This window comes from Taudactylus pleione, unplaced genomic scaffold (genome assembly GCF_031769625.1).
Source record: "Taudactylus pleione unplaced genomic scaffold, aTauple2 ptg000181l, whole genome shotgun sequence".
Classification (NCBI taxonomy): domain Eukaryota; kingdom Metazoa; phylum Chordata; class Amphibia; order Anura; family Myobatrachidae; genus Taudactylus; species Taudactylus pleione.
In genome coordinates, this window is record NW_028284583.1 from 10,793,459 (window position 1) to 10,819,250 (window position 25,792).

Consider the following 25,792-nt stretch of genomic DNA (forward strand, 5'->3'; position numbering starts at 1 on the left):
CCCTTTACTTATGACACAGGCGCACGCTTGGCACTACTTTGTTGATGCACGTGCGGCTACTGCGCACACAATTCACAAACACAGAAAATAATTTTTTTTCGGTTTGGACTGGAGTGTACTTTGGGGGTTACAGCACCCTTTAACGGTCAAGCCAGCCGGCCCTTTACTTATGACACAGGCGCACGCTTGGCACTACTTTGTTGATGCACGTGCGGCTACTGCGCACACAATTCACAAACACAGAAAATAATTTTTTTTTTGGTTTGGATTGGAGTGTACTTTCGGGGGTTACAGCACCCTTTAACGGTCAAGCCAGCCGGCCCTTTACTTATGACACAGGCGCACGCTTGGCACTACTTTGTTGATGCACGTGCGGCTACTGCGCACACAATTCACAAACACAGAAAATAAATTTTTTTTTGGTTTGGACTGGAGTGTACTTTGGGGGTTACAGCACCCTTTAACGGTCAAGCCAGCTGGCCCTTTACTTATGACACAGGCGCACGCTTGGCACTACTTTGTTGATGCACATGCGGCTACTGCGCACACAATTCACAAACACAGAAAATAATTTTTTTTGGGGTTTGGACTGGAGTGTACTTTGGGGGTTACAGCACCCTTTAACGGTCAAGCCAGCCGGCCCTTTACTTATGACACAGGCGCACGCTTGGCACTACTTTGTTGATGCACGTGCGGCTACTGCGCACACAATTCACAAACACAGAAAATAATTTTTTTTTTGGTTTGGACTGGAGTGTACTTTCGGGGGTTACAGCACCCTTAACGGTCAAGCCAGCCGGCCCTTTACTTATGACACAGGCGCACGCTTGGCACTACTTTGTTGATGCACGTGCGGCTACTGCGCACACAATTCACAAACACAGAAAATAATTTTTTTTTTGGTTTGGACTGGAGTGTACTTTCGGGGGTTACAGCACCCTTTAACGGTCAAGCCAGCCGGCCCTTTACTTATGACACAGGCGCACGCTTGGCACTACTTTGTTGATGCACGTGCGGCTACTGCGCACACAATTCACAAACACAGAAAATAATTTTTTTTCGGTTTGGACTGGAGTGTACTTTGGGGGTTACAGCACACAAGTCACAAACACAGAAAATATATATTTTTTTGGTTTGGAGTGTACTTTGGGGGTTACAGAACCCTTTAACGGTCAAGCCAGCCGGCCCTTTACTTATGACACAGGCGCACGCTTGGCACTACTTTGTTGATGCACGTGCGGCTACTGCGCACACAATTCACAAACACAGAAAATAATTTTTTTTTTGGTTTGGACTGGAGTGTACTTTCGGGGGTTACAGCACCCTTAACGGTCAAGCCAGCCGGCCCTTTACTTATGACACAGGCGCACGCTTGGCACTACTTTGTTGATGCACGTGCGGCTACTGCGCACACAATTCACAAACACAGAAAATAATTTTTTTTTTGGTTTGGATTGGAGTGTACTTTCGGGGGTTACAGCACCCTTTAACGGTCAAGCCAGCCGGCCCTTTACTTATGACACAGGCGCACGCTTGGCACTACTTTGTTGATGCACGTGCGGCTACTGCGCACACAATTCACAAACACAGAAAATAAATTTTTTTTTGGTTTGGACTGGAGTGTACTTTGGGGGTTACAGCACCCTTTAACGGTCAAGCCAGCTGGCCCTTTACTTATGACACAGGCGCACGCTTGGCACTACTTTGTTGATGCACATGCGGCTACTGCGCACACAATTCACAAACACAGAAAATAATTTTTTTGGGGGTTTGGACTGGAGTGTACTTTGGGGGTTACAGCACCCTTTAACGGTCAAGCCAGCCGGCCCTTTACTTATGACACAGGCGCACGCTTGGCACTACTTTGTTGATGCACGTGCGGCTACTGCGCACACAATTCACAAACACAGAAAATAATTTTTTTTTTGGTTTGGACTGGAGTGTACTTTCGGGGGTTACAGCACCCTTAACGGTCAAGCCAGCCGGCCCTTTACTTATGACACAGGCGCACGCTTGGCACTACTTTGTTGATGCACGTGCGGCTACTGCGCACACAATTCACAAACACAGAAAATAATTTTTTTTTGGTTTGGACTGGAGTGTACTTTCGGGGGTTACAGCACCCTTTAACGGTCAAGCCAGCCGGCCCTTTACTTATGACACAGGCGCACGCTTGGCACTACTTTGTTGATGCACGTGCGGCTACTGCGCACACAATTCACAAACACAGAAAATATATTATTTTTTTAGCACTTGGGGGGAGCACCCCTGATGGACAGAGCACCCCCTGGACAACACTACAGCACCTCTTTAGGACTGGGACACTGCACAGGACTTTGGAGTGGACACAGCCCCTATGGAGAACTGACTGCACAACACAGTCCAGCCAGCCCCTATGGACTTTGAAGTAGTGGACACAGCCCCTATTAACAACAGCAGCACAGCACAACACAGCCAGCCCCTATGGACTTTGAAGTAGTGGACAACAGCAGCACTACACTACACTACACTACACAGCCCTAACTCCCACCCTCCCTCTTCACTGTCCACAGCCGAGTGAGAAAATGGCGCCGACGTGGGTACCTTATATAGGATCCAAAACCCGCGAGACTCGGAAGGCGGGAAGATGACGTTTTGCCTCGATTTCAGAATCCGAGTCAGGCGGGAAAAGTCGAGCCTGACTCGGATCGGACTCGGATCGGGGGGGCTCGGGGGGGTTCGGATTTCAGAAATCCGAACCCGCTCACCCCTAATATATATATATATATATATATATATATATATATATATCTGTAACTATCCATCTAACCCTCCATAGATTCTATCTGTGGATATGTGGTGTACTGGGTGCTAATCACTCTAAAATAGTTTTTGAACTGTATTGATTGTTTAAAGCTTTAAGCACAAACATCAGCATCAAGCAAATATGGACAATAATGACGGTCAATTACAGCAGACAAAAGAATTGCAGTGCAGTAGGAAAAGATTATTTTGAAGTTTTGTGATGTCGTTGTGCTAATTGTGTCTATACACATATTACAGATAGTGGCTTTGTAGATACCCATTATTGTAGTTAAAAGGCTTAAAAATGACCAAACCTGACATTTGAATAAAACTCAAATTCAAGCTTTCGATGCCACTCCGAATCATGATAATGATAACATCAGAACCAAGCGGCTGTATCAGGGCCGGATTAAGGGGGGGGCGACAGGGGCGGTCGTCCCTGGGCCCCCACACACAGAGGGCCCCCACACAGGGTCGATGTGACCCTGCCGATAACAGGTGCAGGCGGCACCTGTTCCCGGGAGGAGGGCGCTCTGCAGCTGCATGCAGCAGCACAGTCAGTGCTGCTGCATCAGCTTGGGGCAGGGCGGTAGTGCGGACGGCACATAAGTGCCGTCCGCACTACACAGCACTAACACACAGCCGCCGGCACCGGCAGCTGTGTGTTTGTTTTAGCAGCCGATGAGAGTCAGTCAGACTCTCATTGGCTGCTGCTCCCACTGCCGTAGGCCTCCATCTTCCGGCTCCCGCAGTGGCTGATGGGAGATCTCCCATCATGCAGAGCCGACCGGACGGAGGAGCAGACGACGGAGAGGGATTAAGGTAAGTGGAAGTTGTTATTTTGTGTGTGTCTGGTGGGGGTACTACTACTACTAGGGGCACTGCTGGGGGGAGGTACTACTACTACTAGGGGCACTGCAGGGGGGTACTACTACTACTAGGGGCACTGCAGGGGGTACTACAAGGGGCACTGCTGGGGGTACTACTACTACGGGCACTGCAGGGGGTACTACAAGGGGCACTGCTGGGGGGGTACTACTACTACTAGGGGCACTGCAGGGGGTACTATAAGGAGCACTGCTGGGGGGTACTACTACAAGGGGCACTGCAGGGGGTACTACTCGGGGCACTGCAGGGGGTACTACTTGGGGCACTGCTGGGGGGGACTACTAGGGGCACTTCTGGGGGGGACTACTAGGGGCACTGCTGGGGGGGACTACTAGGGGCACTGCTGGGGACACACCTGGTGGCACTGCTGGGGGGACTACTAGGGGAACTGCACACTGGTGGGACCACTACTGGGGGACACAGCATAGAGGGGGATTACTACTAGGGGTACTCCTGGGGGGATTACTGTTGAGGGGGGACTGCTACTGGGGACACTGCTGGGGCAGACAGCTACTGGGGGACACAGCATAGAGGGGGATTACTACTAGGGGGACTGCACACTGGTGGGACCACTACTGGGGGACACAGTATAGAGGGGGATTACTACTAGGGGTACTCCTGGGAGGATTACTGCTACTGGGGGCACGGCTGGGCTGGGCTCGACTCTGTGTGGCTTGAAGGGGCCCCCTGCAACTTAGTTGCCCTGGGGCCCCCACAAGCCTTAATCCGGCCCTGGGCTGTATAATGAGTTGGTGGAAACATATTTGAATAAGCTGTCATAAAAGAATAAAATTAGATGCTTATTTTCGCACTTTGCTTGTCTGTAGTAGGTCACTTCAGCTTTGATAACAATTACTGGGCCTGATTCAGAGCTGGAAGCAAAGGCATAAATTAGCCCTTGCGATCGCTCGGTGGTCGCTCGGTTTGCATCGATGGTTTCCAAAACATGAAATCACTTAGCCCTTAGTAACAGACCCTTTTACTGCTCATTTGCTCTATTATATACTAAACAACTTAGGCAAGAGGATGGTCTAGGAGCAAATTCAGTAATGTTTGTATTACACTATTTTCTGAATACAGGCTTATTATGGAGACACAGGTGCCATTGTCCAGGGCACAGTCCCCTGGTGGCAGCATCATTGCTTTGCATCTGACTAGCAGGGTGCCTGGAACGTGACCCTGCAGCCAGTAGCACTGCTGCAGTACTGCGTCCAAAGGATGTTCCAGCCACGCTCCCTGCATACAGGCAACTCCCTACTCTCTACTTTCTTTTTGAGAAACTATTTAACAAGGGTCATTCCACCACAATCATTCTTCTGTTATTGCCATATCAGGGCTTGCCGTTGCATAGTACATGTATGGACCAGCTTGTTGAATCTTGCATCAGGGCCGCAACTAAGGGAGGGCATGTGCCCCGGGCACCGGGTCTGAGGGGGTGACGTGACGAAAGAGGGAAGTGACGGAGTCTCTGCAGACAAGGAAGCAGTGCAGCATGCGCAGGACACAGGGCTGTTGCTGGCTGTGGCTCAGCAGCACGAAGGGGGTGTGTGGATGTGAGCAGGTGATGTGGGGCCTCGAACACACCGGCAGCTCTGCATCTCTGATTACAGCTACACTGCTCCTAAAGCCCATTCATTACCGGCACATCACACAGCACAAGTAATGGTTAGTCATGTTACACAGCAAGTGCCATTTGTAGGGCACCAATTCATCAAAAAGAAAGTTGTAAATGTAATGTGTATATTAGACATGACGTACCGTATACAGTATAGAAAAATACAGATATAAAATGGGCATTAAACCTAAAGTACAAGTTTATTGCATAAACTAGTTTTAATAAATCTCTATGTAAAAGTTTCTATGTATAATTTTTTTTCCCAAAATAGGGAGGTATCAAGCTGCCCTAAGACATTTTAAATATCATCACCCGAGAGGGAGGGGGCGCCAAATTACTGTCTTGCCCCGGGTGACAAAAATCCTAGTTTCGGCCTTGCTCGCATGCACATATCACTAGAGACCCGCACAGCAATTCGGTAAGTTCACATTTTTACCACTAACAGCTCAAAAAAATTAAGACTGTGATCTATAGAAAAAGCTACATGAAAAGAGTGCCTTCAACTTTGGCCAGCAGAGTACTCATTTACAAGGCATGTCTGCTATTTCTAGTGAAAGCTATAAAGGCCTGATAACCTTCCTGATAAACTCTCGTTCACAAATATTGATAACTTGCAAAGGAGCTGGTTATATAATTGGCTGCATACACAGGAGTAATGACATAAATGTCAAGTGTCCCTGAGTCTGTATAGCTGGATTCTGTACAGTGACCTTGCACATAGAGGTCCTGATTCAGAGGTGGAAGCAGAAGAGCATGCAGAAGTGTCTATTGGCGGTCGCCCGTCTGCAACCTAATGCAAATGCCCTACAGACTCTTTCCCTTGTGTACAACTGTTGGGCCAAATGTACAAGGACTGAGTCGCCCACTTTTAGTGTGCATGCATGCGGTAATACAGATTGGTGCATCCTTAGTCGCACCATCGAAACTTGCACCAGCCCCATGGCAGATACAGTAAAGCCTCCTGTGTGAATGGTTGTGCACATGCACAGTTGCAAATAATTGCTCATCTACGTGAACATCGTCCCATTGTCATGAATCATCCCATGTTGTAAAATAAACCCAAGTACATTATATAGACCCTAAAAGTGTTGCAACGACCAGCTGGACAACCAGCCACCAGCTGGACAACCACAATGGCGTTAATAAGTAAGGGTTTTCTTTTTTAAAGCAGGTAAAATTAATCTGTCCAGCTCAGCCCACTTGAACTGTAATGCCCCCCCCCCCCGCTCAGTCCCATGTCCCACGTACCAGTCCCACCACTACGCTACATCCTGCCCCCATACACAGTGTAATGCATGCACCATACAAGTTTTTAGGGATTTTTGCGCAGTAGCAGAGAAACACTCAGTTCTGTGAACATAGGCAATACGTCCAACTCAGAATCAGTCCCAAAGCCTATTGTGATATAGCACTTGCAGTGATACAATTATATATCAAAAAGTGGTTTGTGGATCACAGTGCTGTGCTTGATCTTACCTGATACACTGTACCAAATGCACCAGAGCCCAGAACCTTGATCTTCTTAAACTCTGTCTCTTTCAGGATTCGAAGCAGAGCTTGGTTGGGCGCCTCACCGCTGGGTGTGATTGGTTCCACCAACTATAATGGGACACAGTGACATTACAATACCAATTTCACATCTGTTATATTATTTTACTTATTTTAAATAAGCATGACAAAAGATTACTTTTTATGAAAAATAAACCCAAAACTCTAAATACTGACCACGCCACCTTCTTTCTACCACATTGGCTTAAAGGGGGTCACAGCAAATCATGCACTTCAGAACAAAATAAAAATGTTAAATTCATTTGTTAAATTATTTTTCTGCATAAAGTCTTCTTAGGCGTTAGTATGTCATTTCCACAACACATAGATTGGCAAACACATATGTACTTTCTGCAGCATAAAAGTGAATAGCTGGCAAGTGTGCAATGGTAAAATAAAGTCATATACAGTGGCTACAGTCCTTGGAGAGGTACAGTACAGTACTGTATACGAGGGTTATTTCCCTAATTAGTTTGTACAGAGCATCACACTGCCATCAGTACCTTGCACAAAGAAACCCCTGTGCCACACCACTTTGCTGAACCTACATCTGGCTCCTCCATGACATCTACTGATCCTACAAGGAGGCAAGCCTCTACGGTGCGCGGCAATATAGCAATGCATCTATTAGCAGACTTCCACATTTCCCAGTAACTTCTGTCCCCTAGGTATGTGGCAATTTCCCAGAGTATATAACAATTAACTTTATATTACACACAAAATGACACATTATGTAACTTGAAATTTAATCTTGAATTTCATTGACCAGTGTAACATGACTGCCTAAAGTAAAATTGTACTGTGCTTTTTATGGCCATGGGACTATTGAATATCTGTTAATATCATTACAAGTTACTTTCTATGTATTATTATGAGGTATACATACAATTATTATTTACAGCAATACATGTTTTTTATGTAATTTTTATATAGATATTTAATAATATACCAATAAAAACAATGTGGCTGAAAAAAGTCACCATGACGGTTAGTATGAATCCAGGGTACCAAAATGATGGTTTCTTCTAAAACTATGTTCTGTTAATGTCCATAAAATATACTGTACAGGGAACGTTATTTAATAAAAGAATCTGATATTGCAAATTGATATGTAATAACATCACAATATATCATAGAGAGAAAATGTTTTAATTAATTCTAATAGAATGACTTAGGGCCTGATTCAGAGCCGCTCGTAAACGTCCGCTCGTTCGTTCTGACCGATGTTTGCACATCTGTGCATGCATACGGATTTTAATACGCATGCGCGAACCAGTCAGTGCGGCCGAAAATCGTTTGTTCTCTAAATAGCGAATGCCTGCTATTTTGAGTGACATGAGGAGGCGTACGTGGGTGGTAACAGGGAAAGGTGCTTGAAAACGGGGAGTGGAATTCACAACGCAGGCGTGCTTAAAGGTCAAAACGGGCGTTTTATGGGTGTGCTTAATTAAAACAACAGCATCATTGACCACGTCACTTGGTTTTTTTAAAGGCAAAACTGCTCGCAAAATAGCGGTTGGAAAAACCAACCACAAGAATAGCGAGCAGTTCATACGCTGTTCGATGTACTCGATTAATCTAATAAATAGCGGACATGACGTATGGTGCGAGCGGCCAGGGGGCGTCTTTTTTAAAATTACGACCGCAAGTTTTGCTCGCTCGTTCAGACTTAGAGGCGTGAACAGACCGCAAAGAGCGAACGGTTCATTTGAATAGCCACCCCTTTTTCCAGAACGAACGACCGCAAATAGCGACCGGCTCTGAATCAGGCCCTTAGTGTTTGTTCATTGCTCAATCAACATGAGACTTGTTGGCCAGGGAGCTCTAAATTTGAAACTTCAATATGGAGAGTTTTAGGGGTCAATCCTATTAGCCGCAATGATCTCGCCGATGTGAGTCATCGTGGCAATGGCCGCACTTTATGGCAGACTGGATTTGCTCAATTTTGCTCGCTGCCCTATTGGGCTCCGAGCAAAATTCAGCGAATTAGGGCTCGGGTTGGGCCGCGAATGGTGCAAGGTGCCAACCCGCTGCCGGCGTTTTAATGCCGTTGCAACAGCAACTCGCACCCTTCGCACTTAATAGGTTTGACCCCTTAGAATCCATTTTACTGTTTCTTTAGGTTTGTTGTGTCTATATTTACATTACTTTTGTTTTGTTTTGTTTGCTTGTTTTAGTTGAAATGAAAAGCTTCTGGAGTTACAAAATGGCAATATAAATATGTTAGCACTCTTCAGCAATGTTCTTCCACGTACCTCTCTTTCCTGCAGTAACCTTCTCAGTGTGCGCTTTCTGTTAATGCGATTTCTACGGATAAAGAAGAATGCAACAAGTGCCAACACAACAGCTGCAAGGATGCCTCCAACTACACCAGCAGCAATGTATGCCACGGACCTAAAAGACAAGAATAACTGATAAATAGAGGCTGCAAACATTAGTTTACTTTACTATATTCATATTAGACATGTGCGCGGACCCCCATTTTTTTGATTTAGGCAAAAACACCCTCAAATGTTAATGTTTTGGCAAAACCACCTTCAAGTGTTTTGGTTCTTTTCTGTTTTGCTTTTCTTTAAAATTAATAAAAACACCTAAAATCATGTAATTTGGACATGTTTACATGCAATCCAAAACCCGAGATTTGGTTTTTAAATCCGAGCTCTGAATTTACGGCAGACCTGAGCCAGGACTTGGTTCTACTCGGAAACCCCAAAAGTGATCGGAGCCTCCTTGCATTCACTGTACAACAACTTGCCATGGAATGTTCAAGGGAATCCCAGGATCAATCACCATGTCCATCTTAATATATGGTAGATTGTGCACAACAATCTGATGTCATTTGTGGCTCCTTCTATATAGCTATGTTGTCATTGAGGTCAATGAACAATTTTTAATGGTACCAATAGCAGAATGTTAGTTTATGAGATTTTTTTTTCCCCCTATTAAATAAAAATGGTTTGGAGGGTTATTAACTTAATTTTTAATGTTTATATATCATTTTATCTCCAATTAACTATTGTGTTAAGATGTATATAATAACCAATCCCGTTGCTCTGATCTATTTCCCATTTAGCCTTATGGGACAAATTTAGTGCAGTCGGCTGTTTACTGTCACATTGAAGTCATTACCTGGACGCATTTACTGACAGTCCCATTCAACGTATGATCGAAACTGGTCATTTATTGATTAGGAGTGACAGGTGATTTGGACTCAAATGCTTATGATTTATGTTCTACATGGTCTATAGCTACCAAACTGGCCAGATGAATCTCTGTATAAAAGAAAAGAAATGGAACTTTTGACATAATTTGTCTGCAAAATATCCCTTCTTTGCACTCCATATTCTGTAATTTAGCAACACCTCATCACCACTTCCAATCCCTCTTATACTTAGATGTAAAAAAGCGGGTGTGGATGTGATAAAGCAACAATAAAACATAATAATATAAAAAATCAGAATGGAAATTATCCTTTTTGAAGAAAATATAAAAATATGGTATATTTCCTTGAGAGAGCATAGATACTAGATACTAAAAATGGACAAATATATATATATATATATATATTTATATTTGTGTATATATATATATATATATATGTATATTCTAAATAAAGTATTTTTATAAAATTATTGTAAATTATTTAAATTATATTGGCTTACCCAGGTGGTTTACAACCTTCAACACCAGGACCTGTACATCTGTAGAAACAACAAACAAATTATATTTCCCTTGTAAATGTTTTGGCTATTCCAACATTCCTTCCAATCCATCATTACACACTGACAATCTCATTCAGTGCCAATTTAATTATACCCATCACCAAAACATTGCTACTTGTTGCTTGTTGTAAAACTGCCACTAGATGGCAGCACTACCCAATAGAAAGAATATCAGCTAACTATCTAAAGTTTAGATTCTAAACAAATTACCAGGACTCAGAGTAAATCATTTTGAAATAAAATGGGATTATTTTGCCCCATTAGTAAATAAAACAGGGAAAACATTTCATAATTTGCTAATAAATTGGGGTTTTGTTTGTTTTATCACAGCACCAAGAAAAAATGCTATTCGTGACTATCACAGTAATGTGTTAATATAAAATAGGCTACACAGAGATAACTTTTGTCTTATATTTTTTATAATTACCATAATGTACAGCAGTAATAGAAATCAAGGTTGCATTTCCAGTGTTTTTAATTTTTTTGTTTTAAAGTATGTGGACCAAATATAAGAATTAATAACTTATGTAGGTATTAGATATTCAAGACGAAGACAGCCTAGGGATAAATTTACTAAGCTGCTGCTTCCCAGCGCATTTAATTACCAACGGCAATGATATTTAAGGCAAAACAAACCATTGTTTAGTAAATTTACCTCCAAGGACTTTTGCCTGATGTGTAATGCAAATCAGTGAGGCCTTTGCAGTAGAACATCATAACACAACATAGCTGAGAACATTCTTGATTTAAAATGTAAAACATAATAGGCCACACCTCTAATTTCTCCCAGCTATATTCCCCTTAACCCACCCAAAACACACAAACCACACTCCCTCTCGGACACTTCTTTCTCCGAAAATCAGGACTTTTCAGGAAATATCAGGACTGTCGTCAGGTATTGTGAAAGTGTTCCGTTACAGACTGGATACCAAATATTACTGCATTTCATATTGTTGCTCTTTTCAGAATTAGTATTTATACTCACCCTGTCTTGCATTCTGGGCTGCAGAGCTGACAGACTCCAGATTTATCAGCATACTTTGAGAATATGGCCGTATTTTCATCATAAAAGGCAGGAGGGCAAGTGCCGACACAGCTCTCATCATCAATAAAATGGGCACATTTAGTGCATTCATCTGAGCCCTGAGAATAATTATAAAAATTGATTTCATGTAACATCAATAACATAAGACTACATTATAATTATAAATATAACTATAACTAAAGTTTTAATTTGAAAATTGTCTCTTTTTCAGAAAGAAGTAATGTCTCTTTTTCAGAAAGAAGTAATGTCTCTTTTAAAATTTTCACAATGTCATCAGCAATTAATAACTACTTTTACCCCTTGAATCCATCAATACTTATTTACAAGACAAAACTTGTATGAATGTTTAAATTCCCGTACTGTGGTCTTTCCTATGAGATCTGTTGGAAGTTTGTTAGAAGCATAAACATTTTCAACAGACATGAGCAAAATGTTTAAAATTGTTCTGCAAAATATTCCTCTCATTAAGTATTTTTCTACCAAATGCTGCAAAATGTTGCCTTCTTGGGTTCCTGTGGCCCTGGAGAGTGCATCAGTGTGACTTCATTCCAGCCTTAGGGCCTCATTCAGCAAGGATCGCAATCTGCTGATTGTTGCGTTCTGCGCATGCATCGCAGTGCGCGTGCGCGAACCAGCCACTGCGATCGGGACTGCGATAGCAGGGGCTAAGCAGAGCTATCGCAGAGTGATTGACAGGAAGTACCATTTGGGGGTGGTTATGGGGGGGTGGTCGGGAAAACGCAGACGTGCTAGTGCATTTGAACGCCGTTGCAGGGGCATGCATAAATTATTAACTGCGATGCCATACGCAGCCTGAGCTCTCACTGCGTACCGGAAGGTTAGCAATCTCTGAGTAAGGTCTGACCTTGTGTAAGTGTGCGTGAGGCTGCAATGGTACTCAACGCTACCAATGGTTTTGCAGTCTTGCTAGGTATTATGGATGTGTGGGGATGCAATCCGGAAGCCGGCTGACATTTTACCGACAGCCGGCTTCCCGACTGTCATATCCTGGCGAGGGTGAAATGCCCAGCGTCTAGATGTAGACGCCGCACATTTCCCAGACACCGGGAGACCGACGCTCGGCATCCTGATCGAAGGGATGCCGGGCACCACGAGCGGACAGCCGCGCGGGGGGGAGGGTTAGGTTTAGGGCTCCCGGGGGGGACTTAGGGTTAGGCACCCACCCGGGAGGTTAGGGTTAGGCTAGGGGGAGGGACGGTTAGTGTTAGGCACCCCAGTGGGGAGGTTAGGGTTAGGCACCCCCACGGGGAACTTAGGTTTAGGCACTTATAGGGGGGATTAGGGTTAGGCACTTGGGGGGGAGGTTAGGGTTAGGCACCCCTAAGGGAGGGTTAGGGGGTTAGGTTAGTTAATACTTACCTAGGGACGATCGGGATTTCCAGGGCTGTCGGGCTGCCACTGCCGGGATCTGTTCCAGTGTCGGGCTGCCGCTGCCGGGAATCGAACTGCCGGCCGCATACCGATTCCGATGTGTGTAAGGTAAGGCGGGAATTCTTATAATGTGGTGGCATAGCGATCGCAGTGGATTAGCATATGATCACAGTGAGATTGTGTGCGTACTTGGTATTGCAATCGCAGTTGCGATCCGTAATGAATATGGCCCTTGAATTTCCTTTATTACGCATAACTTTTTTGTAGACTATCATTTAATATTGTTTTCTTGTGACTTTCTATTTACTCCAGTATCATCCAGCAGTATTGCCTTTTTCTGTAATGTTTTGCATGTTTTCCCTGCATATATTTACTCTATTTTTCCTTCCTTGCATTGACTCATATTTCTTGTTGTATCAAAGACTATACAGTCTCCTTAAGCCAAATTTACAAATACAGCACAGAATGGTGATCAATAATGGAACTTAAAGATCACTGAAACTTCACACTTTTGCAAACAACCTTTTCCACTGCAAAATTCAAATTCATTGAATCTCACTGCAGTCATTTTTTTTCTTAACATTTCTGTACTTTTCTAATCATGTTGAGCTTTAGTGATACCCTCCATCATATTTATTTTCATTTCCTACCAAAAATTAGATTAAATGGTAAATTAAATACACATTACCTGACAGATTTTTGTAATTTAAATCAAAACTAATGGTTTATATGTTTTTTTGCTGTCTAAACGAATGTTAAATTTTTCTTGTGCTTATCTATGACCTGGTTGTAAGGAAATGTATCTGGGTGTAAATAAACCTGAAACATGTGCAATTGGTGCAGAGCTGGTGATGACTCCCTCCAAGTTACATTTGGGCATAAATTAGCTATTTTAATCCATTATTTTTTAAGAGCTTATTCATGAGCCCCTAAATTCATTTCCACCTCTCTCCTTGCTGTCTGTGACCTGACTCTCCCACAGCCTCTTGATGAATACTGCATATAACTTGACTCTCTCACAGCCTAATGATGAACACTGCATATCAGGGACAGACTGGGGCTGAGTATAGGCCCTGGCATCCTTTCCTGCATGTGGCAGCAGCATGCATGCACAGGAAATAGGGGGCATGATTGAGTCAAGGGGTGTGGCCTTGCGGAACACAGAATGACGGCCGAGCAAGATAGAGACGCATCCAGGTGGCTGGACCATCCCATCAGATCATCTGCCCTTCTGGCATTTGCCAGGTGGCCAATTTGCTCGTGCTGCATATAACCTGTCTCTCTCACAGCCTCATGATGAACACTACGAGGAGAAATTAATGTATGCCCCTGCACGCAAGGGGAGTTTCAATTGCAACGGCATTGCAAATCATCCCTCCTGCGGCAGAGACTCTCAGCGGATTCTATGGGGCTGCAAACAAAAATCTGCAAAGCCAGCGGAACCATAAGTGCCGCACTTACTTGCGGGAGGCGAGAACATTACTCCTACTGTAATTGACTTCCCCCCTACATGTAACCTGACTAACAGCCTCATGAAGAACATTGCATATACTGTAACTGGTCTCTCTCAGAGCTTTAAAATGATTGCTGCATGTAACCGGTCTCTCTCACAGCCACATGAAGATTGTTTTACAACGACAAGAACAAACAAGACTGTACTTGAAAACCCAGAGAGTCTCTAAATCCAGATTAGCGATAAGGCCAAACAGTAATGGGCTCTAAAGCTGGGTACACACTGGGTCGACTTGACGGCCAACTGGCCACCGCACTGACCGAGCATACCAATTGGCAGCCTGACGTGTCATCCTGACGTCACAGCTGGGCAGGCATTTGAATTTAACCTCCCAGCTCTGACAGCAGTCCCTGCAGCAAATGTACGGGTGGTCAGCGGACCGTCCGTACACGTACACACAGCAGGGGAAAGCAAATAAAGCATAGCGGAGGCATTAAAGCTTGAAATGCAAGTATTTTATGACTCATTTATCAGGCACGAAGTATAGCATAGATCTAAATGTACAGTAATATCTGTGACTTACTGTATCTGTCACTGAGCCAATTACTTTGCTGTAGCTTCCTTGTCTTTCTTACTTCAGCCACTTATTAAACTTATCAATTTTTATGGACATAAACATCCGCCGACATTGCATTATATTGGCTGTTTAATTAACCGCCCGATATATCACCCAGACCAGCACATGTGACAGAATGGAAGGGGTGCCATTATTCCCACTTTTCATCACCTTACCACATTTTTTTTTGCATATGCCCACTAACGTAAGAGATGGCGACCATATAGGACTCCATGGGGGGAGATGTACGAAGCCCAGAAACGGTATCAGCGCACGTTATGTGCGCTGATACCGCTTCTCCCCGATGTATGATCGGGGGTCTGGGCGGTAGTTGACAGGGGCGCTGTGCGCTGCTGCGGCGGCTGCCGGCTCCAGGGCTCCACGCAGGGATCTCGCGATACTTGCGAGATCCCGCGCATGTTCAGTGGAGCCGGCCGGGAGAGAGACACAGCGCATCAGCACTAGGCTGATGCGCTGCTGTCTCTAGCGGGTAGCGCCGGAGGGGGGAGTTAACGCTCCCCCTCTCCGGCCGATGAGATGTTTATACATCTCATCGGTAGTGCTTCCTGCTTCGCCTCGGTAAAGAGGCGAAGCGGGAAGCGTTATAGCGGCACGTTAAGTGCCGCTATAATACATCTACCCCCATGTAACACTGATACTATTTTGTTTAGTATCACTGCATCTTGCAATGATACTTACTAATATTGCTAACATGACTTACCTAGCTGGTAGGAGTACCCAGCACTGTCTCCCTCCTCCGCAGGGTACTCTGCTATGTTGCAGGCAGCCTAACGCTACCGGTGACGGGTTACTGACAAATGCACTTGTGCGATGGATGGACATTTGTGCATGCATATAGCGCTTCAGCCTGGTGGGGATTTAGCAAAGCCTAGAAGGCTTCACTGAAGCCGGAAAGGTTTAGCTGGGTTATACCCCATACGTCCTCTATAGATGGAATATTTCTTCATAAACAGCAGTAAGCTAATCTTACTAATGTTTGCTAACTATGAAATTATGTCAGAACCCTTTTAGCATTAGAAATGAGTGCTAAAGAGGTTATGACTTGTTTTTAAACGGAGCCCCCTAGGTGGGGTTTTTCTCTTCAGCAGATGATATGCTGTATAGGGAAGATCAGACCATGGATTGCTTTGACAAAAGGGAAGAGAAAGTGGAAAAGCAAATATAGCATAGCAGAGGCAGAAACATTAAAGCTTGAATAACAAGTCTTTTATGGATCATTTATCATGTATAAAGTATAGCATAGATCTAAATGTACTGTGATGAAAAGTAATATCTGTGACTTACAGTATGTCATAGGACACCTTATTATGTCATAGGACACCAGGTCTCAAACAGAGACCCATATTAATGAATACTACCAGCTGCAAATGATTTTGTACATCTGAGTTAAAGAGAGGCTATGAAACGATAAATTGGTGTTATTGCTTTATATCCATTGTTCTTAACCACTGAGCCAATTACTTTCCTGTGGCTTCCTTGTATTTCTTACTACAGCCACTTATTAAACTTATCAATGTTTATTATTAAAACACCTTAGAACTTCGTATGATCAGTGATCACGGATACTACGGGGCATAACAAAGTTTAGTGGAAGAGTGATTTACCAGCATCGGAATGCAGATTCACTGTCATCTATAATAATAAGATGACAGAGATTTGCATAGGTTATGAAAGGGACAGATCTTAAATTAAGTCTGTCTTGGGCTTGACCTTCAAAATTGACTCTGTCAATGTTGTGTTAGGATTGCCGGTCTTGGACTGCACCAGGCAAAACTTGAATAGGTGCATCTGGCAAGCAGCCGAGCGACCCTGGAAATCACATTTACGTTTTCAATAAGAAGAAACCAGGAAGCCTTATTATTATTATTATTATTATTATTAATAATAATAATAATAATAATAGTAATAATAATTTAAGAGGTGAGTGGATGAAGGTGTTATGCATCAGTTTTCTGAAAAATAATTTTTTTAATAGATGAAGGTGTTATGATCTAGGGATCATAGTAACAATGTTATTTTAAAGGTTGGTAGTCTATATATTTTATTGATAAAAGTGTTATGTCCAATTCATGTCACATTTATCATTAACTGTAAATATATCAGTTTCTTCTAAATGGAAAATTTTCATCTACTTCATTTGTTCTTGCATAAAGTGTATCACAAGAGACTGCAGGCATAAGATTATAAGATTATTTATAGATAATTCTGTTTCTCACATTGGGCTCTATTTATTAACATTATTTTTACTAAAATAAAGTGAAAAAGGGTGTTTTCACACCCTTTTCACATTATTTTAGTTTCACCTGTAGTTACTATAGGGCAATTGGAGTAGAATTAGTAAAATTCTACTCCAACCCCTAATTATCACTTATTTTTAGTAAAGCAGATCACATTTCCCATAATTGTAATGGGAAATGTGATCCGACCATAGTTACTAAAAATAAATTGTAAAAAAATACCGGGGGAAGCCCTGTGATAATAACGCCACCTGGAGGTGGCGTTATCCAGGGTCTCCCCCGTTTACCGGGCTCCCACTCTGCTCTAACGGGGAGAGCAGAGGCGGGAGCCGGTACCAGTAATCAACTATGTGGTCTAAATAGACCGTAAGCTGATTGCTGTAAAAAAAAAAAAAAAAAAAATGAAACATTTTTTTGTTACTTACCTGAATCCAGGGACCGGTGATCGGGCCTCCGGTGATGGCTCCTCTCCGGTCAGCTGGTCTCCCACAGTGCACTGCTGCCCGGTCATCAGGTGATCGGGTCCCAGTGCAGTATGGGAGATCACCTGATCGGGAAGCCCGGAGAAGATCACCGGAGGCCAGGAGGATGCAGGTAAGTGTAATGAAGGGAGGGGGGGGGGTCGCCGGGGGTCCGCAATCGCGGGGGCGGGGCTTAGCACCGGGGGCGGGGCTTAGCGTCGGTGGGGAGTAGCAGCGAAGGTGAATCGGGGCATGTGCTGGCTCTTAGTCGCGGTATTTTTTCCGAAAATACAGCAACTAGAGTGCGGATGGGATCCGCAGGGACAGAGCTTTATCGCAAGCTCTGTCCCTGCAAGGGATTTATAGTAAATCTCTGTGATATTGCCTGAATTCGCAATGCGAATTCACTCGGTAATATCACACTACAATCCGCATTCAATATGCGGATTGTAGTAAATAGAGCATTGAGTCCAACAGTCTTTATAAATTGGGAAGACAAGTTTTTCAACAAAAAATCCGCAAGCAGTTAAAAACATAAAACACACATAAAATACACTGATATCTTTGAAACAAGTCCCTAAACATTGAGGCCCTTACCCAATAATAATAAAAAGAACTCTTTTACATTTGTTTATTTCAGCACTGATAAAAGCATGTACATGGGTTTGAGTATGGAACCTTTTCCAACTCCTGAACACTATACTTTTTTTTGGATGTGGCTTGCTCTATTTATTTACAAAGGGGACTATGGACTGTCCTCACCACTTTGGTATTGGGGACCTTGGACACGTGAAAGCACCAGGTCAACCTGTTTGCGGACATTGGGATCTACTGTAGTTCTGAATAATAGCATACACATATTTAGAAGTCCTCCAATAATGGCTACGTTTATGCATTCACTTCTGCGGTTACAAAGAGAAGGGAAGAACAAGTAACACTGAGCCTTTGGGTGATGTGCTGCTATAATGATGGATGCTGGTTTTCTGAGAGGAACAGTGCAGACAGGACCTGGTCCTGTAAGGAGTGGTTCTTCCTGGAGAGTCACAGCAGCAGCTGTTTATCATCCCTTGCTCAGGTGCACTGTGCATTACTATGCATTTGCTTGGAGCAGGCTCAGATCCCCATACCAGCCTATGCATCCTGGTGGTTTATACGTCTAGCAGTTAGTTTCACAAATGGTCAGATTTTTGTGCTTATCTGCTTTGATCCAGTGATCCTCTGACTTCTGATTCCTTGTTTGTGAGTGCAGCTCTCTGACCCTTGCATTGGCTAATTACTCCTCTAACTCACTAATCCCAGCGGCTATTACATATCAACTTCTATTAGTTACAGATTGTTACCTTGCTTAGTTATTTATGCACCACTCCTTGTCGCTGGAATCCTAACTTTATTACTCACAAGACTTATTTGCATCCATGGAATACCTTGCCAGACTTTACATTGTGAAAATTGGGTTCACCTAGGTACCCGAGGGGAGGCTGTTGCTACCACTGATATGTCACTGATAATCAAAGAGGTTACCTGTTACCTTGGGGTACATTTCTACTGCCGCTTTGTGATCTTCTACCAAATTTTAGCATAAATGTTTCAAATTTTCCTGATGGTGTTACATCTACAGCTGGTGTTGGTGTGGTCTACCAGGATGTGGGCACTACCATGTATTGTAAGAGGTGTACTGGCATGAGTGCATACTGAAAGTAATGATTGTACATACAGCATACCTCCCAACATGACCCTCTCCAGGAGGGACACATTGCTCTGGTCCTGGACTTCCCTGGTGGGGCTGCAGCACAGTTCAAAAGTCAAATAGGGAAGCCACACCAACTGTCATTTCACACGCTGCCAAACATCACTGGCTGGGACTCACTGGCAGTTGGTGTGACTCCCCTATTTGAATTATGGACTGTACTGCAGCCCCGCCTCTGGAGCTGCCACCAATCAGAAATTACTAGGGAAATCCAGGACCAGAGCATTGTGTCCCTCCTGGAGAGGGTCATGTTGGGAGGTATGCATACAGTATAGAGCGATTTCTGCTTTTTAAATGAACTGATGTTCATTAAATACTTTTAGTATGTATCTCATTATAAGCAGAGGATGACAAAGAAAGAGCATAAAAGGCTAAAGGGGAGAGTTATCAAATCTTGGAGAGTGATAAATTGGAGACGTTGCCAAAGCAACTGATCAGCTTCTGACTGTCATTTATCTAGCACAGTCTTTGATATGACAGTTAGACAGTGATTGGTTGCTTTGGGCAGTTTCTCCACTTCATCTCTTTCCAAGATTTAATACGTCTCCCCCAAAATATAAAGGTGAAGCAGAAGACACAACATTGTTACATATTTGAAGTGGACGACTCCAGGCAACCTCTTGTACTGTATGCTGTTAGTTGGACAAGTGTGTGCAAATGGTGACCACCGTATGTGCCACTCAATGGGGGCGATTGAGTTCAGCGCGCTGCTGATAGCGCTGACTAAAGAATTTCTTCTCGCAGCCTCCTGCGTGTGCAGGCAGAAATACGACTAAAGTGCCGGCCACGAGGTTATTTTCCAGATTAGCGCGGTGCTATTAGCCTTGTGGTCGGCACTTTAGTCAAAGAATGCCGGTTAGCGCGGCTAAACACCCAGCTTTAGTCGCATTAACCGCCATTCTCTGACTTAAGTGGGACTAGTCAGACTTAACAGCGTGCTGAATTGAATTGCTCCAGGAACTCCTTCCCGGGGATATTCACAGTGCACTGAATTGAATCGCCCCCAATGTGACCAGTGTCCTAATTTTTAGAGCAAAATCACAGTCCTTTACATTGCCATAGTGTAACCTTTTTCATTATTAACAGACACGAACTGAAGCCCTATAGTAAAAAGTTCTTCTCAATGACAAGACTGGCAGACTATCTAGTCCACGTAAAACAGGCAGGTCCAACAGTTACTTGTTTAGTGGACAGTCTATGAGCTTTGGTTTATGTTCACAAGAGAGCTTTGTTGTTACAACGGACACAGAACAGGTAATGGTAACATACAGGCAAAATCAACTAAAGCCAACATCAATTGAAACCAATTTATCTCAAAATAGCATAACATATAATAAAACATGGCTGGTTATTTACATAGATGAGGTACGAAGTCCCTGCTCGCAAGATTACAGTCTATAGAAAAATAGGCATTTCATAATGAGGACCAGTATGCAATCTGAGCCATTTATCTCATGTATTCCCAAGTAGTACCCCCATAACGTTTTGTCTTTTATCATTATGTTACTTTTATAGAAATGTTTATTATTATTATTATTATTATTAGTAGTAGTAGTAGTAGTAGTAGTAGTATTAATAATAATAATTTTAGTTGATGTTGTCTAAAGCGGAGTACATATTATATATTGTTCCGATTCGGATAGGAACAATATATTGTGCAGATCATATAGTGTATACGGCCAATTGCGCGTGCACAGCGGTCATTCATCGCAGCTCAGCTGATGGGACGATACAATGAATTACAGCGATATATCGTGTGGTCGCTGGGTACACATGCTGTGTAGTGTGTACTCAACTTAAGTTTGTTCCAAATTGTAATTTGTGTTTGGATTATATCATACTGTATTTATAGACAAGAAATGATTACAGTCCCAATGCCAAACCAATCTATTGCATGTAATAATATTGTCTATCAGTTGACATGATTAGGAACTTGGAAAATCTTAATTCCTATCATAAAATTATGATACGTAAACCCTTAAGTGGTTAATACTTTTGACCGTAGTCTGACACAGTGATACAGATAATGCTTCAGGCATCTGGTATTTCACATTTGTCCAGATGTTTGTCTTCAGCATTATGTTCCAGCATTGAGCTATATTTAAAGCAATATGTAATACTATCCAGTTCCTGTCCTGATTTAATACTTCCCATTGATGAGCAGTACAGTCTTATCAACGTCTGAGAAAACAAATAAAAAGCAATTGGCAGACTACTTACAGGAGAATCTACAATCATGTGAATGCAAGAAACAATACATACAAGCATTGAAGAGTATTAACAAAATACAATTTTTCTTCTGATGCTACATGTAAAAATCAAATCAGGGTATTTTACTACTATTGCTGTCTAAATAGATTTAGGGCTCTACTTACAAAAGGAATAAAGACATTTTCTACTGATTTTTAGCAGGAGAAAAAGATTTGTACTATTTTAAAAAAGTTCAGTTGTTTTGCTTCGTACTGCGCTAGGTAACACTGGGGTGCAGGCACTCGCCCAATTTAAAGAAGAAACAACACTTTTGTAATTATTATTATTAGTAGTATTATCGTTTATTTATATGGTGCCACAAGTGTTCCGCAGCGCCTTACAAAGTACATAACCAAAAAAGTGACTTACAGTGCAATACAATGCAGGACAAGGACATGGATAATATACATTAATACAGGATAAATTCAGTAATGCAAAACTATTGTAAAAAATATAGGACCTCATTCAGACCCACTTGCTAGCGCTGTGCGCTCGCAAGCGGCCCGATGGTTTGCGTATGTACATGTGCACGCTTTGTTCTGCGCGTGCTCGAACTACTCTGGTCGATCGCATCCCGCTCGCTCGCCCAGCAAAGACAGCCCAGTGAAATGAGTGACAGGAGAGTCCGTTTGTGGGTGGTAACAGGGGCAGGTCACTAATAACGGGGGTGTGGAGGTGTGGGGCGTTGAAACACAGGCGTGCCTCAGTGTTTCAACGCCGTTTTTAAGGCGTGCATAATTAACAGGCAGCGTCATAGTACACGTCACATGCCTGTTTTTTACACTGAAGTCCACGCAGTGCTTGCGGCAGGGTAAGGCAACCACAAGCGCTGCGTTAGCTTCCGATGGTGCTCGATGTACCAATGTTTTAATACACTTCCTGGAGATGACGTGCGCTAGTGGGCGCCTCAACATATGCTTATGGGTGTCTGCATACACAGAGCGATCGCTCACATAGCCAAAGTGGGTGTGCTTATGCCTTGGTGAGCTACCGCTTCCCATGTCGTTACTTTGACAAATTTGCATACGCTGGATGCCAGCAATCGCATCTAGCAAGCGGGTCTGAATCAGGTCCATAGAGCCATCCGCAGATGGCGTTATGTGTACTCGCACTGCAGAAAAGCAGGAGGAGCCAGTGCTTTGTGCTCCTTTGGCGTCCATTCTGCGCATGCAGTGGGCGAGGAAAATCCAATACAGTATTTCTCAAATGCGAAAGATGTCAAAGAGAGCCCAGAGCAGACTCCTTTTCTCCTTTTTACCACAATGATTGTCTTGGCATTATAAAATAACATATTTGAATAGAGCCTTTAATAACCAGCAGAATGCTATGCATACTGTATATGGTAGTGCCCAATTGCCCACTCAAAGTTACTCTAAGACAATCCACCTTCTATTACTGTATATAAGTTACAAGCAAAAACCTAAAATGCAATGTAACAACTGACAATTATATGAAACTGACACTAAAGACAATAAGGTGCCAAATCAGGGCTGTATGCAATTGTGGTTCTGCAGATCGAGCTTGCGATTTGTTAGCACTGTATATACTCTGTAGCAGACCGCATGCATCTACTGGTTATCCCGTGTTGTACGTATCTCCATTTGCGGCAGACTGGGTGTAACTGGGTGGAAATGGGAAGTTCATGCGTAGGTTTAGTGAGAGCATGTAGTTGGAACTGTGGGCAATGCTGAGTTTTGTGCACACAGAGATCCATCTGTTTCCAGAGAGACCTCTTTCACCAAGGAAAGGGATGGTGTAAGTGTGCGCTGATAGTGATGGTGCCTATAAAACCATGCGCATGGATAGTGGGGGTGTGATCACATAGGCCATAAGTCAGCATATGGACCAATATATGCAACTAGTCCAGTGCATGCTGTGTAATTGTGGCCGACTTGCGTGCAACTTTGTATTAGCCCGTAAAAGCCTAACCTAATCTTAAGACCTCAGTGTCTATTTTGCCGGTAAAATAAATTATAAGTGCCCCTATAATAACATTTAGCTGCACTAGATTGCATTTATAATTTGCTAGGGCTAGGATAGGTCTGAAAGTCTTATTAGAGAGTATATCCTTTATTTTTAATGTTGGTTTTATTAAAGCTTATTTTGTATTTAGAATCACTGTTTTCTGCAGTGTTTTACAATGTGTAAATTGTAATATAACAAAACAGGTTATTAGCAAATAGAAGTGGCGGTAAGAGGGCACTGCTGGCAAGCTTGTAATCTATAGGAAAATAGGACAAGTGCCACAGTCCGCACATTAGATTAGCCAAAGTGCAATCAGAAAACCTGCCTAATTGGGCTGTATGAACCAGTCACGCAGCAAGATTTATTTTTCTTGTCAGGAGGTTGTTTAAATATAGAAAGAAAATAAATGTAAGTTTTGTGTGAGCTGTGTAGAGCACAGGTTCTCAAACTCGGTCCTCAGGACCCCAAACAGTGCATGTTTTCCATGTCACCACACTGAATCAAGTGAAATAATTAGCTCCACCTGTGGACCTTTTAAAATGTGTCAGTGAGTAATGATTATACCTGTGCACCTGCTAGGTGACCTGCAAAACGTGAACTGTGTGGGGTCCCGAGGACCAAGTTTGAGAACTGGTGTAGAGGAATGTTAACTGGGTAGAATATTTTACAGAGGTTAAGAAGGTTATTTGGGAATTTGATAGGCTTGCCTAAAAAGTGATATTTCAGGGAATGCTTGAAGGTTTGCCCTATTTTAGAAACTGGGACTATGTGGGTGTGAGGTAAGCAAATACAGAGCAGGAGGGGAGAGAATTAAAGATGCCTATCGACTGCACTGTAAGCCCAACTAACATTATCTCAGGTTTCCACTCCAAAGTCTGTTCCCATCTTGCTAGGAAATGCAAACAGCTTTATCCTACCACACCGTGAGAGAAATAATCAGAGACACAGACTAATATGGTTTGAGTTAGAGGAATCCTTTATACATTTTTACCCATCACTATAATCTGTAAGTGATAAATGAATCAAAGGCAAAGTCTTTTCCTCACACACATACGACTCCCAGTTATTCTTCTTTCCCACAACTGCTATGAGAAATTGATATTGCTCAACCTTTATTTATCTCATTAATTGTTTTTGTTCAGTTAAACAAAACAAGTTAAAAATTAAATGAAATCCTGCTAGACAATCGTGCGTTGGAAATCCCCAAGCCTAGATTCTGTAATGTGTGCTTTGTAAAGGGCACTGGTGTCGTTATAAGTCTCTGATTGATGCTACCACAATGTATTTCCTTTAGCTCAGGCCCATTGAGGCCAGATGTGCAATAATATTTGCAAAGAAAATAAAAGCCATGAAGAACAGTTATCCATCCTGTTACTCTGTCTCCTGCCTCTATCTCTTCCCACAAGACAGGAAGTTTGGTTTCCAAGAAGTTTCACTTATTTTTGTTCCCCTCTGCCACTTTCTCTAAAGCATCTCATTACCAAGTCCACTAAACACGCTGTGTAGAAGAATCTTATGTAAAGTTACGAATACCTACAGAGGCTTAGAGTATGTATTTGTGTGTTATTATTTTAGGAGTGCGTTAGATGTATGACTATATGTATTTTGTTCCATGTGAGCTGTTTCTAAGTAATATGTAGAATTAAAGGTTGCAGTGAAATCTCACAGGGTCCGTGCATTTGCAAGCGGAAAGCTGTGCCACCCACTGATTTTATGCCAGCCGCCAAAACCATCATCATTAGCATCTGCACTTGTACCAGCTCCATGCTAGGTGCAAGAGATCCGTCAGAATCAGGCTTCCCTTCCCCATACATACACGATGCAGAATCACATGGAGCTTTAGATACAGGCCCATGGCACTCCGATGACTCTCCCACAAGACATGGCTGTTCTGTGAGCTTGTATTGTTTCCGCCCCTGAAACAAGCAATTTTCAGTTGGCTATTGAAGCCTATAAGCTACACCCAGCAATAGTTCCCTGGTGAGCCTACTGGCATTTGTAGAACAAGCAAGGGTTCCTCTTCTTGTTTACTGCTGGAAGCCTCAATA

General features: G+C 43.1%; 1 protein-coding gene across 1 annotated transcript in view; it reads right to left on the reverse strand.

Moving 5' to 3' along the window:
* The window catches only part of EGFR (epidermal growth factor receptor), a 231,328-nt gene that overhangs the window by 18,260 nt on the left and 187,276 nt on the right, over positions 1-25,792 (reverse strand). The window contains exons 15-18 of the mRNA XM_088476057.1: positions 11,543-11,700; positions 10,498-10,536; positions 9,091-9,229; positions 6,764-6,886 (exon numbers count right to left, since the gene is read on the reverse strand). Of these exons, the coding sequence (XP_088332183.1) occupies positions 6,764-6,886; positions 9,091-9,229; positions 10,498-10,536; positions 11,543-11,700 (459 nt within the window). The remainder of the gene's footprint in view (positions 1-6,763; positions 6,887-9,090; positions 9,230-10,497; positions 10,537-11,542; positions 11,701-25,792) is intronic.